The 12,628-nt window shown below is 35.6% G+C and overlaps 1 protein-coding gene across 1 annotated transcript; it reads left to right on the forward strand.

Annotated features, from left to right (window-relative positions):
* On the forward strand, positions 1-1,854 carry cdk5r2a (cyclin-dependent kinase 5, regulatory subunit 2a (p39)). The gene has a single exon (XM_051898253.1). The coding sequence runs from the start codon at positions 330-332 to the stop codon at positions 1,263-1,265; it is 936 nt and encodes a 311-aa protein (XP_051754213.1). The 5' UTR covers positions 1-329; the 3' UTR covers positions 1,266-1,854.
* Positions 1,855-12,628: the final 10,774 nt, after the last annotated feature.

Below are 12,628 nucleotides of genomic sequence, written 5' to 3' on the forward strand. Positions count from 1 at the left end.
GGTTTACAGGTCTGTACCTTTAGTTTTTTTGCCCGGCTACACATTGCAAGTCCTGCCCATTGCTCCCGCTGTCTGAGGCTGCGCGCGCAGTGGGATGCAGAAGGAGTGGCGGAGCGCGCGCGTGTGACCGAAGCGAGCATCGATTATCACATAGGTACGCTAACCTAATCAACTCAACAGCTGTTTTCTCCCCACTGTATACCCAGTGGTCACGCGAAACATAAATGGACGTGAACCTGTGACTCTGAAGTCGCACCTCCCCGAGGCACTCAAGGCGAGACAGCGCATTCCGAAGGGCCGGTGGTGGGTGTTGGTCGTCAGTGGAAAAGATGGGCACGGTGCTCTCTATTTCCCCCACTTCCAGAAAAGGAGGGATTCTGGATGAGAAAACGGATGGAGCTAGCGGCAAGACGGAGAAGAGCCTCAAGCGCCATTCGGTGCTGATATCAGCTCTGACGTGGAAGCGGCTAGTCGCTGCCTCGGCCAAGAAGAAGAGTGCCAAGAAAGTGAACCCGAACCCACCCGTTTCTCACACCAGTAACCCGGTGGACCAGCTTAACACTGAGAATCTCAAAAAGTCCCAATCAGGCTCTGAGCGCAAGACGAAGTCTGGACCTCTTGCAGTGCCAGTCCCTACAGTACCGGATAAAAGCCTTCGATCCAATCAAACCCAGAATGCGTCCCAGAACGGAAAGCAGCTGCTTTCGGTCCAGCGGCAGCCGAGCAGCCGCTCCATCATCTCCCCGAGACGAGTCATCGTGCAAGCCTCCACAGGAGAGCTCCTGCGCTGCCTGAGCGAGTTCATGTGCAGGAGGTGCTACAAACTCAAAGAGCTGAGCCCAAACGAGATCATCCTGTGGTTCCGAAACGTCGACCGCTCGCTGCTCATCCAAGGCTGGCAAGACCAGGGTTTCATCACTCCTGCCAACTTGGTGTTCGTCTACCTGCTCTGCCGCGAGGCGGTGACCGAGGATATCTCCAGCGAGTACGAGCTGCAGGCCACCTTTCTCACCTGCCTGTACCTGGCTTACTCTTACATGGGCAACGAGATCTCGTACCCGCTCAAGCCCTTCCTGGTGGAGACCAACAAGGAGGTGTTCTGGGAGCGCTCCCTGCGGATCATTGATAAAATGAGTGCCAAAATGCTGCAGATCAACTCCGACCCGCACTTCTTCACCGAGGTCTTCCAGGACCTCAAGAACGAGGGGGGCTCAAACGATACGAACGGAAGATGGAGTAATAATACTAATAATCTGGACCGCTAAGTGTTGAAAGGAGAGAGAAGCTCTCTGATACCTCTCCGCACCCTTCCTTCGAGGGTGGAATGAATGTAAGGCCCGACTGCTGAAGGTGTAAGAGTGTTTCACTCTACTACTGCTGGTTTATGGAAACGGATTTCGCCTCACCTCAGTGAGAGGGGGTTTACGTTATCACATGTGTAAAATACAACCTTCATGACCCAGTGAATGTCACGAGCGCGATCTGGGGTTTCTTCATAGTTTACTTAATGCATGCTTAAAGAATTCTACTCGTATCATCATTGTGGTTTTTGAAGAAGAAGAAAACAATAATAATATTAACAAAGAGGTGTTGGAGCCGAGCTAAAACGAGAGATGTAAATTATTAGCTTCAGTGCTGGGGTCTTATTTTTCTATTAGTTTCAGAAACGATGTTGTCACGGGGTGCTGGCCTGCAACAGACACTCTCCTCCTGTCTCCTGTGGCGCCTGATGCTGTCTATCTGAATGTACTGTTTTACAACAAAACGATTCTCTACAGTCATATGTGCCAATTGTCATAGTATAAAACGTAATGTTTTATATTGTATATTTGAAAATATATGAATACAAATACCCCCCAGACTCTCTGCCCGCTTCTTTATTGTTTTGATGGTGAAAAGGGGACGTGATTGAAGTCATGCGTTTTTTAATGCGAGCATAAATGATCAAGGTTTTGCTGACATTGATAATATCGCATGGAGATGAAAGAGCACAGGCTAAAATGATTTCAGCATTTTCAACAAAACTCGACCATTGGTTGAATTTTAATCATGCATAAAAACGAGCAACAGTGTTATAGGGTATACGTCATTCCTGTGCAGGAAAATCACTGCATGTTTGATGAAGATAATCAGTCGGATAAGGAGCGCGTGCTGTAACAACACAAACCCAGTCCCTGAATTCACCTTTTCAGCATGTATAGCTGCTAAATCGATTTATTTTGAGTCTGGACAACAAACACTTACATTTAATCAGTTGTTCGTGACTAAGTTCTGTGTATAAATATGTATCGGGCCCGTTTTTATTCAGGAGGGGTTGCTAGCCGTGGTGCTGAAACTAGCCTTGAGTTTCGCTAATAGGTTAAATGTGTCAATGGAAACTACTTCTATTGCTATTAAATATAGGGGGACCTTGAACTTGGTCGATTATCTTACAAACCTCGACACGACTCTCACATATCATGTTTCAGAGGTTACAGTAAATTAAAAATCAATTTTCTACTTGCTCTTGCGGTAAAAACCATTGGCTGTCGGTGAAAACATCAGACTTCCAGACGTCATATATGATTTATCTCAGTAATAAAATTATTAGTTTAAAATGCATTCATTTCATTGATTTGAATTAGAATCGGATAAAAGTCGGGATTATATAACTATTAAACTAAATATATAAATATTATAGTATTAACTATATATAATAGTATTAAGCCGGGATTATATAAATATTAAACTAAAGGTTAAAAAAAGAGCTTTTTTGATGTTCCTAAAAACAACCCAAGTTGGGTTAAAAATGGAGAAACCCAGCGACTGGGTTGTTTTAACCCAGGGTTAAATGTTTGACCAACCTGCTGAGTAGTTTTAACTCAACTATTGTTTAAAAATGACTGTATTTCTTGCTTAAAATCAACCCAAAATAGATTGGAAATGAACATTTATTAATAAGTTCAATGAATAATAATTAAACAATAAACATTTATTAAATTGCTTATTAATAAATGTTCACCTTTGATTTTGACCTATTAATTATGTATCTGATTTTTAATTTTCAACCTATTTTGGGTTATTTTAAGTCAGCCATATGGTAATTTTCAAACAATAGTTGAGTTAAATAAAACTACCCAGCATGTTGGGTAAACATTTAACCCAACCAATGGGTTAAAACAACCCAATCGCTGGGTTTCTCCATTTTCAACCCAACTTGGGTTGTTTTTAACCCAGCATTTGCAACATTCCATATATATATACCAAAATTATTATTATTTAGACACCTTGAACATTTCATTCATTATTACAGTTTATTCACTATAGTTTGTCAACTGTGTCAGAAGAAATGAATCTTAATTAGCCTATGTCAGGTAATAATAATATGTTTACTTTATTTTGCTATCCTCACTTGCATAGATGAACTATAGTGTCCTGCATGCACCCATGAAAATATAAAACAATTTATCTAGTGTCTGAATAATTTTTGGCTTGACTATATATATATATATATATATATATAATGGTGACACCGTTCACTTTCTCCTATACAGGTACAGGTAGTCCTCAAGAGAAACATCTTCGGTGTGAAAATGGCCTCAGGGGTGCATGAGTCATTGAGCGAGTAAGAAGCAGCTGGTTTGAAATGAGAGAACCCCCAGAATTTGTGAATAAAACACGTGGTTCGGCTGTTCGAACATTTGATTGGCTGGATTTTGGTGCAGTCTGATAGAAGTGTCATTGTGACGGAAGGCTGCAGAACCGGCCATAGGAATTCAGCGGGCGCATTCCGCTCCGTCTCTATGGCAACGGCTATATTAGTAAAGGGTCTGATGCAGATCAAACGCGTGGGATGAGAAAAGCTGTATCTCGTACAATAGCTGTCCCTAAACATGAAACCGGACGGCCGGAGTTAATTATTAGGCTAGATACAATACGGTGTCCGTAAACGTATAATATACCTATATAATACTGATATGCACGGATGTACAGATGCCTCTATATTCAATCAGTGTTCCTCAGAGTGAAGCAGGAGAGGCTGCAGAGTCAGACATGAATGTTAATGAGCCCTTAAAGCGATATACAATGCACCAGCAAGCATGAATTAGGCATTATTCTTGAATGAACCTTCAATGTGAAGATGATTCGTGTTAAATGAGGGGTTTATGTAACTGTAAGCTGCTGTCTGATGCAGACACAGACGGATGCAGCTGCAGGAATGCGGTTGCCGTGGAAACGCCAGCAGCAGGAAGCGAGATCTATGGACCACAGAAAGGATGAAGCAGACAATTAATAATTTACAATATTTCTTTCGGCTTTCTATTTATACTAGAGATGACTGTCAAACCATTTGTGGGAATGTGGGATTATTTCCGTAGGTTATATGTAAAGTAGCCTGATTAATATAGTGAATTCAGAGAGAAAACAAGAGACAGATATATTCTTCAGGCATTCATGATTCCACTGAAACACAAAATAAATGGATGCAGTTCTACTAACCTGCAAGTTATTATATCATACTTATGATAGTTTTTGTCAGAGAGACATTTTTATTAAACTAAAGGTTAAAAAAAGCTTATTTATTTTGGTTTATTGTTCCTCGCAAAAAATGCTGGGTTAAAAACAACCCAAGTTGGGCTGAAAATGGACAAACCCAGCGATTGGGTTGTTTTAACCCAGTGGTTGGGTTAAATGTTTGCCCAACCTGCTGGGTAGTTTTATTTACAGTAACTCAACTATTGTTTAAAAATGACTGTATTGCTCACTTAAAATGAACCCAAATTAATATTTATTAATAAGTTTAATGAATAATAACTAAACAATAAATATTTATTAAATTGCTTATTAATAAATGTTCACCTTTTGATTATTATTGTTTCCTCTAGTAATTATGTGTCTGATTTTAAATTTCCAACCTATTTTGGGTTCATTTTAAGCCAGACATATAGTCATTTTTAAACAATAGTTGAGTTAAATAAAACTGCCCAGCAGGTTGGGTCAAACATTTAACCCAACCGCTGGGTTAAAACAACCCAATTGCTAGGTTTGTCCATTTCCAACCCAACTTGGATTGTTTTTAACCCAGCATTTTTTAGAGTGCAACATTCAGCGAATTAAAGCACATTAAATGGTAAATTGGTACATTAGTCGAAGTATGTAATGATAACTTCTGAAGCGTAACAACTGATTAAAAATAGAAGAAACTTCAAACAGAATTTTTCTGGACCTACAATGTTGTTTTCATTTTGTAAAGACGTCAGGATGATTTTCTCGTTCTATGAAGACACAGGTAAACATGAAAAACACACCGACAGAATGAATTAATATAGCACATTGACTGATAAGAATCATATATACATATCATATCCCATCACATCAGTTCCTTTCACTTTGTCATCAGCATCAGCAATAGTTTGTTTATCTCTGTACTTTATTCACGAGGGGCTTATGTCTTTCTGTACTACAGGCTATATTGGTATGGGCTAATCTTGGCTATAAGATTATTGTATTGTCCCTGTACAGTTACAGTTACAGCCCCTCTGAGACACTCAGCTGAATTCAGAAGACATAATCCACAGCGAGTATGGATGAAAATAACTAATGGGCCAAGACATAAACAGTTTCACGCCTATGCAATTCAATTGTATGTGAAATAACAATATATATGCATACACACACACACACACACACATCTATATATATATATATATATATATATATATATAAAGATTTTGTGTGTGTGTGTGTGTGTGTGTGTGTGTGTACTTGTACAACTATCTTTGTGAGGAGTGGTTTGAGTTTTAGACCATCAGAGTGAGGACAATAAGAGACAAGTGAGGACATTTTAGCCAGTCCAGACTTTCTGAGAGCCTTTTAAAGTCCTGTTTGAGGGTCAAGACTTGGTTTTAGGGGTCAGGTTATAATTAGGTAAAGGGTCAGTTTAGGGTAAGGGTTCAGGTTAGGTTAGTTACTTATAGTTAGTAGAATGTCTAAGTTGGACTATCGAAAAAAAGTGTAACCAGACATTTTTTTTCATGTTTTTGGAAGAAATCTCTTATGCTCACCCAGACTGCATTAATGTGATCAAAATTCAGTAAAAATTAAAAAAACAAAACAAAAAAAAACAAAACAGTAATACTGTGAAATATTATTACAACTTTTTTGTATTATAATATATTTAAAAAATGTATTATTGATAGCAAATCTGAATTTTCAGCAGCCAGTACTCTTGTTGAAAACAACTGTTCTGATTAATAGTTTTGTGTAAACCATGATACTTTTTTTCAGATTTATTCGATGAATATAAAGCTCAAAAGGACTTTTATTTGATATATGTGACACTGGACCACAAAGCCAGTCATAATTTTTTGAAATTGAGATTTATACATCATCTGAAAGCTGAATAAATAAGATTTCCATTGATGTATGGTTTGTTAGGATAGGACAATATTTTAAAATCTGGAATCTGAGGGTGCAAAAAAATCTAAATATTGAGCAAATCACCTTTAAAGTTGTCCAAATGAAGTCCTTAGCAATGCATATCCACTCACAAAAATACATTTTTTGATATATTTACAGTAGGAAATTAATAATTTTGACCCATACAATGTATTGTTGACTATTGCTACAAATATACCCGTGCAACTTATGACTGGTTTTGTGGTCCAGGGTCACATATATAAGTCAAATGCGCCTTTTACCCCTGTGCGCCTTTAGCCCCCTTGTATCTTATATATAAAGACGCACTGGGGTAAAAGGCGCATTTGACTTTATTCTCTTTTAAACCACTAGATGGCACAAAAATTCAGCTCAGCACTTTTCTTAATAACCTCTTTTGTTGATGCACGTGGAAATTTGGCTGATCCTTAATGCAATTGCGGACAGCAAAGCAAATTTGATTCTGCTCCAATTTGATCTAATATTTAATGTTTTTAAAAATGTGGTAGATTTATGTAGCAAATGAGAATCGATAAAATTATTGACTATATTTTGAGACAAAGGTCTTGTTAATGATTTCAGTTTTGTTCAAGGTAATTAAAGCAACATATTTTCAATAACAGAAGAATATGTAAAAGTATGGTATTTGGGGTAAAAAGCGCCCCTGCTGTTGGGGCAAAAGGCATAATAATTAACAAGATAATAAACAGCTGGCTGACTTTTCTATCATATATAAATTTGGATATACCTTAATCACCACATAATCACCATATTTATAATGAAACCATCATATTTAAAAATATGATTTATAGAATCTTTACTTTTTAAAATATGTTTGTTTCTGCATTTTTAACATGAACATATTTTAATGACAGTATGTCTATTGAACAAAAATAAATTCTTTTATTTATCAAAATAAACAAAAAATAGTATAAACTTGGCTAAAATGATTGTTTTGAATAAGTATTAACTCAGACATTATGCAAAACATATTACTTTAGCTAAAGTATTTGTATCCTATAAATACTTTGTGCCTTATATATAATAAACCCTATATATATATATATATGGAGATGAGTTGAGTTGTGCTGAGATCTATTCCTCTTTTTGACAGTGATTTATTTGATAAACAATGATATAATGGTTCATGTAAATAAACATTGATGCAGTGATGTATTCTTCAAAACTCTTTTCTTTGCAACAGTAATTTTCGTCCCTTGACAACATTCGTGAAACTTTGCCAAGGACTTCAAACAAAAACAACTCGCCCACACAATGGTTAGATAATGTGAGGGGGGAGTCATTAATGAAGCTGGGATGATTTCATACAAACATGAATGATGATGAAGACCGGATCAGAAGACTGACTTCAAACAATAGTTATCATTACAGAACAACACCTTTGGAAGCTTTTGGTAGGTGTAGTAACATTGATCATATCAGTGATAACGAACATTGCACATTTTTTCACTTCAAACCTGCAATGACAGTCTGTTGTCTCTCACCTGGCACACCTAAGTCTTATTTCTTGCACCAGTTTTAAACCATTACGTCCCTTTCCCCTCATGGCAAATGACAATATCCATGCGTTTTGCTCTTCTTTGGCCTTTCAGAGCGCAGCAGAACATTCCCGATCATCTCACAGTGAGACTCAATGGGGATTAAGCTTGTTCCACCCACCTGGCACAATTATGAATAAAGTCTCAGAGCTGAGAGATATGATTATATAAGCCCTGAATATAAGCTCATTCAGCACCTTCAGGATTCAGCTTGTATGTTCAGGGCGAGTCAGGGCAGGACGGAGCAGCGTTACATGTGTGTGAGTTTTACTGGAGCTCAGCTTGTTAAAAGGTTTCATAAGGTTACAAAAATAGAGCAGTCTTTAACCCTAAAGCCTATCAAATTGATAAACACATTTCTAAGGCCTCTAAATTATCAACATGATCAAAACCTGTTGCACACAATCTACTACATGCCTTCTGTCGTCTGATTGATAGTTTATAAGGCAGTATACTGTATAGTCTTTTTGCTATGAAATCTTTGAATAACTTTTATTAGCAATATTTCAAGATGAACACTTACCTGGACTGAAGTAACTTAGGTTTACTTGACTATCCATACATTATTTTTTAGGAAAATCATGCCAAAATGTGAGTATCAAATATGATCAACAGGCTCTCTCAATCGTCATTGTATTGCATTACATTATATGTTTTGCCCCCCATAATAAAAACTACAGAGATTTGATAAAAAAAATAAAAAATTTGAATTTAAATATCATCTTATTAAGAAATGTTACTGGAAGATATAAAGCAAAAAGTGATATTTAGTAGTCTGCTATACTGTTATAATGATCTCATTAATTTATAATACATTATATTATCAGAATTTCATCTTACATTTTGGTCATATAAATATCATAAATACAATTATTTATTTAAAATTATTATTTATTTATCAAATATCAATTATTTTATTTTATTTTATTTTATTTTATTTTATTTTATTTTATTTTATTTTATTTTATTTTATTTTATTTTGCCTAAAGGTGCAACAAACTGTTCCATTAAAAAAAAAAAAAAAAAAATTGACTATTATTTCCTATGTCAAAATTTACAGGGTTATGTAAGAGTATAGCTGTACCATGAAGCTTTATGTTATGAAATATGGAGCACAGACAGGTATTTCATACTTCATATCTTTTTTGGACCACTACTTTTTGGGAGAGATATAAAATGGATCCACTTATCAATTATATTATATTATATTATATTATATTATATTATATTATATTATATTATATTATATTATATTATATTATTAAATATTATTAAATATTATTAAATATTATATTATTAAATATTATATACTATTGCTGCATTGACCAGTGTCAGTTGGTATTTGACAGACTGACACAATCACAACAAGGACTGCTTCATGTGGGGTCATCACTTCCTGTACCTTCTAGAACATCATGCCAGAGTGTTGCCATGGCAGCCAGCAGTGGCAGTAACAGCAAAGGCAGAAAAAAGAGTGAGAGAGACTGGCAGCTGGGAAGGAGTGGGAAGAAGGAGGAACGTCTGTACTGTTCAGAACAGCACAGAAAGGAACATGAGAACATGAATGGGGACAATATAATGATGGATGCATAACACAGAAAAAATACAACTGTTTACCATTGTAATATATTTTAAAATGCATTATTGATGGCAAAGCTGAATTTATGACATCATTACTCCAGTCTTCAGTGTCACATGATCCTTCAGAAATCATTCTAATATGCTGATATGCTGCTCAAGAAACATTATCATTATCATTGTTGAAAACATTGAAAACAGTATTTTTTTTTTTTTCAGGATTCTTTGATGAATAGAAATTTCGAAAGAACAATATTTATTTGACAGAAATATTTTGTAACATTATAGATGTATATATATATATATATATATATGGAGAGAGAGAGAGAGAGAGAGAGAGAGAGAGTGTGTGTGTGTGTGTGTGTGTGTGTGTGTGTGTGTGTGTGTGTGTGTGTGTTACTATATATATCAAATATGTATATATTTATTTAAGGCGAGACATCCCAGAGGAATAGGGTAAAAATAAATAAATAATAGATATCACCATACTTCCTTAGTGGATTGATAACAATAAGAATTGCAAACATTTTTTGTATTACAAGTTTTCTGAAATGTTTACATATGCAAATTATGTGTTATCTAATTAAATATGCACTAATTTGCATACGTTGTGGATGTCTCTTTTAATCACTCCATAAATCAGAAAATACTGTCAAGAAAAAAATGCCAGAAAAAATGACATTTTCACAATTTTTTAGTAATAAAATGTTGTACAAAACCAGGCAAATTATATATGAACAAACTAGAGATGCGCTGATGCCGATTATTGGCCGATATATCGGCACATCTCTAGCTTGTTCATATATAATTTGCCTGGTTTTGTACAACATTTTATTACTAAAAAATGGTGAAAATGTCATTTTTTCTTTTCACACTGTCGGCTATCAGCCGATAGTCAGGGCCGATATATCCTGTCAATCAAAAGAGGGCAGAAAAATGCACTGCATTTGGGCTTTGTGTAAAGAAAATGCTAAGAAACCAGTTTGATGTTCAATATTAATAGTAATTATATGGATTAATAACATTAAAGTTAAGAAATATTAATTTAATCTTCAGAATGTAGTTAATGTGTGTTAATATTAATTTGAGTAATGTGTTTATGTTTATAACTGATACCAGTTACTCTGAAACAAGTTGATGAAATGGAGAGAATAACGTTTTTATTTGCATTTCTTTCAAAATATAATAATTTTATAATATAATGAATAATTATTAATTATAATTAAATTTTCATTAATTTAAAAGAAGGTATAAAAGTGTCGGTATCGGCAGATATCACTCTGAATATTCGGCTAACGGCATCAGTGGAGAACAAACATCTGTAAAAACCTTCAGAATATAGAGAGGAATAAACCTGTAAAGTCTGGTGTTTGTTAATGAAACTGAAGTGGAGATTTCTGGCTCATGTACAGGAGAAAAAACTCATTTTGAGAAAACAGCCTTTAAAGATATATACTGGAATTGAAAGCTACAGACGCAAATAGATGAAGTGCTCTAAATGATACACTTAAAATGTTTTCTTTCCACTAGTCTGAAAAAACACTGCATGAAAAGCCAAAAAGCCCAAAGTCTCAAAAATGACAGATGCATCTAAAAACAGCGTTTTTGCCCGACAGTGACTCACCTTAATCAAATATGCATATATATTTATTTAAATAAACCACTGTATTTAAAACAACCCATGATATTCAGAACACAGAACAGAATATGGGGAGGATATAATGATGGATGTACAGCAGTGTGATTTTGGGGGGGTTGTAGGCATGATAGGTTGGTGGAAAGAGGGTGATTTGAGTTGTTTACGCTTGATTAAACTCTCCTGATGAAGAGACTGGAGTAATGACGGGGATAATTAGTGTAGCAACAGGTGCAGTGTTACCTCTACTGTATAAAGTGCTTCATTCAGTGAAGTCTAAACCAGGTCAATGAGTTTCCCTTTTTTTTTAATCCATTCATATGTCACTGTATAATGTCTAGCAAAATGTACTGGTATAACTGTTGTGCATTTTTTTTTTTCTATTAAATTCAGGGTTTAACCATATTCATTAATATTATTTTCGATTTAACTGCATTGACAATTTTAAATATGAACAAAACTGAATTGAGCTGGATAATGACACTAACTTTGCAATATTGATACTGTTATTGAACTGACTCAACACTGAAATGATTTAAAGGATTAGTTCACTTTAAAATGAAAATTACCCCAAGCTTTACTTACCTTCAAGCCATCCTAGGTGTATATGACTTTCTTCTTTCTGATGAACACAACCAGAGTTATATTAATAAATATCCTGACACATCTAAGCTTTATAAAAAAAGTAAAAAGCTCAAGAAAGTGCTTCTATCCAAAGCAAAACGTACTACACACGGCTCCGGGGGGTTAATAAAGGCCTTCTGAAGTGAAATATCCATATTTAACAAGTTATGAAGTAAAATATCTAGCTTCCGCCAGACCGCCTTCCATATTCAGCTTACGAAGAAAGTGTAAACTGGCGTCACATCAGTTAAGCTTTTTCCGTAAGTTGAATAGGGAAGGCGTAGAACGAAGCGTAAGCTTCTTGACCTGCGAGACTTTTACACTTTCTTCCTAAGTTGAATACAGAAGACGTTCTGGCAGAGGCTAGATATTTTACTTCATAACTTGTTAAATATAGATATTTTTCTTACTCAAACGCATCGGATCGCTTCAGAAAGCCTTTATTAACCCCCGGAGCCGTGTGGAGTATGTTTATGATGGATGGATGTGGATGGAGACACTTTCTTCAGCTCATTCTCGTTGGTTCACCGATTGTGTTCATCAGAAAGAAGAAAGTCACATACACCTAGGATGGCTTGAGGGTGAGTAAATTATGGGATAATTTTAATTTGAAAGTGAACTAATCCTTTAAGCTGAATAGCCCTGCTTATAGCTGAATTGATCTTGTTTAATCATAATGATGAGCTTTGCAACATTAACACATTGAACTGAATTAAAACAGCATTCAACTGAGCTGAATAATGACATCATTATATTCTGTAGAGCTGCTTTACAGCTGAAATTTAATTTGTTTTAAAATCGATGCAAAATGTTG

This window comes from Ctenopharyngodon idella, chromosome 6 (genome assembly GCF_019924925.1).
Source record: "Ctenopharyngodon idella isolate HZGC_01 chromosome 6, HZGC01, whole genome shotgun sequence".
In the NCBI taxonomy this organism is placed as follows: domain Eukaryota; kingdom Metazoa; phylum Chordata; class Actinopteri; order Cypriniformes; family Xenocyprididae; genus Ctenopharyngodon; species Ctenopharyngodon idella.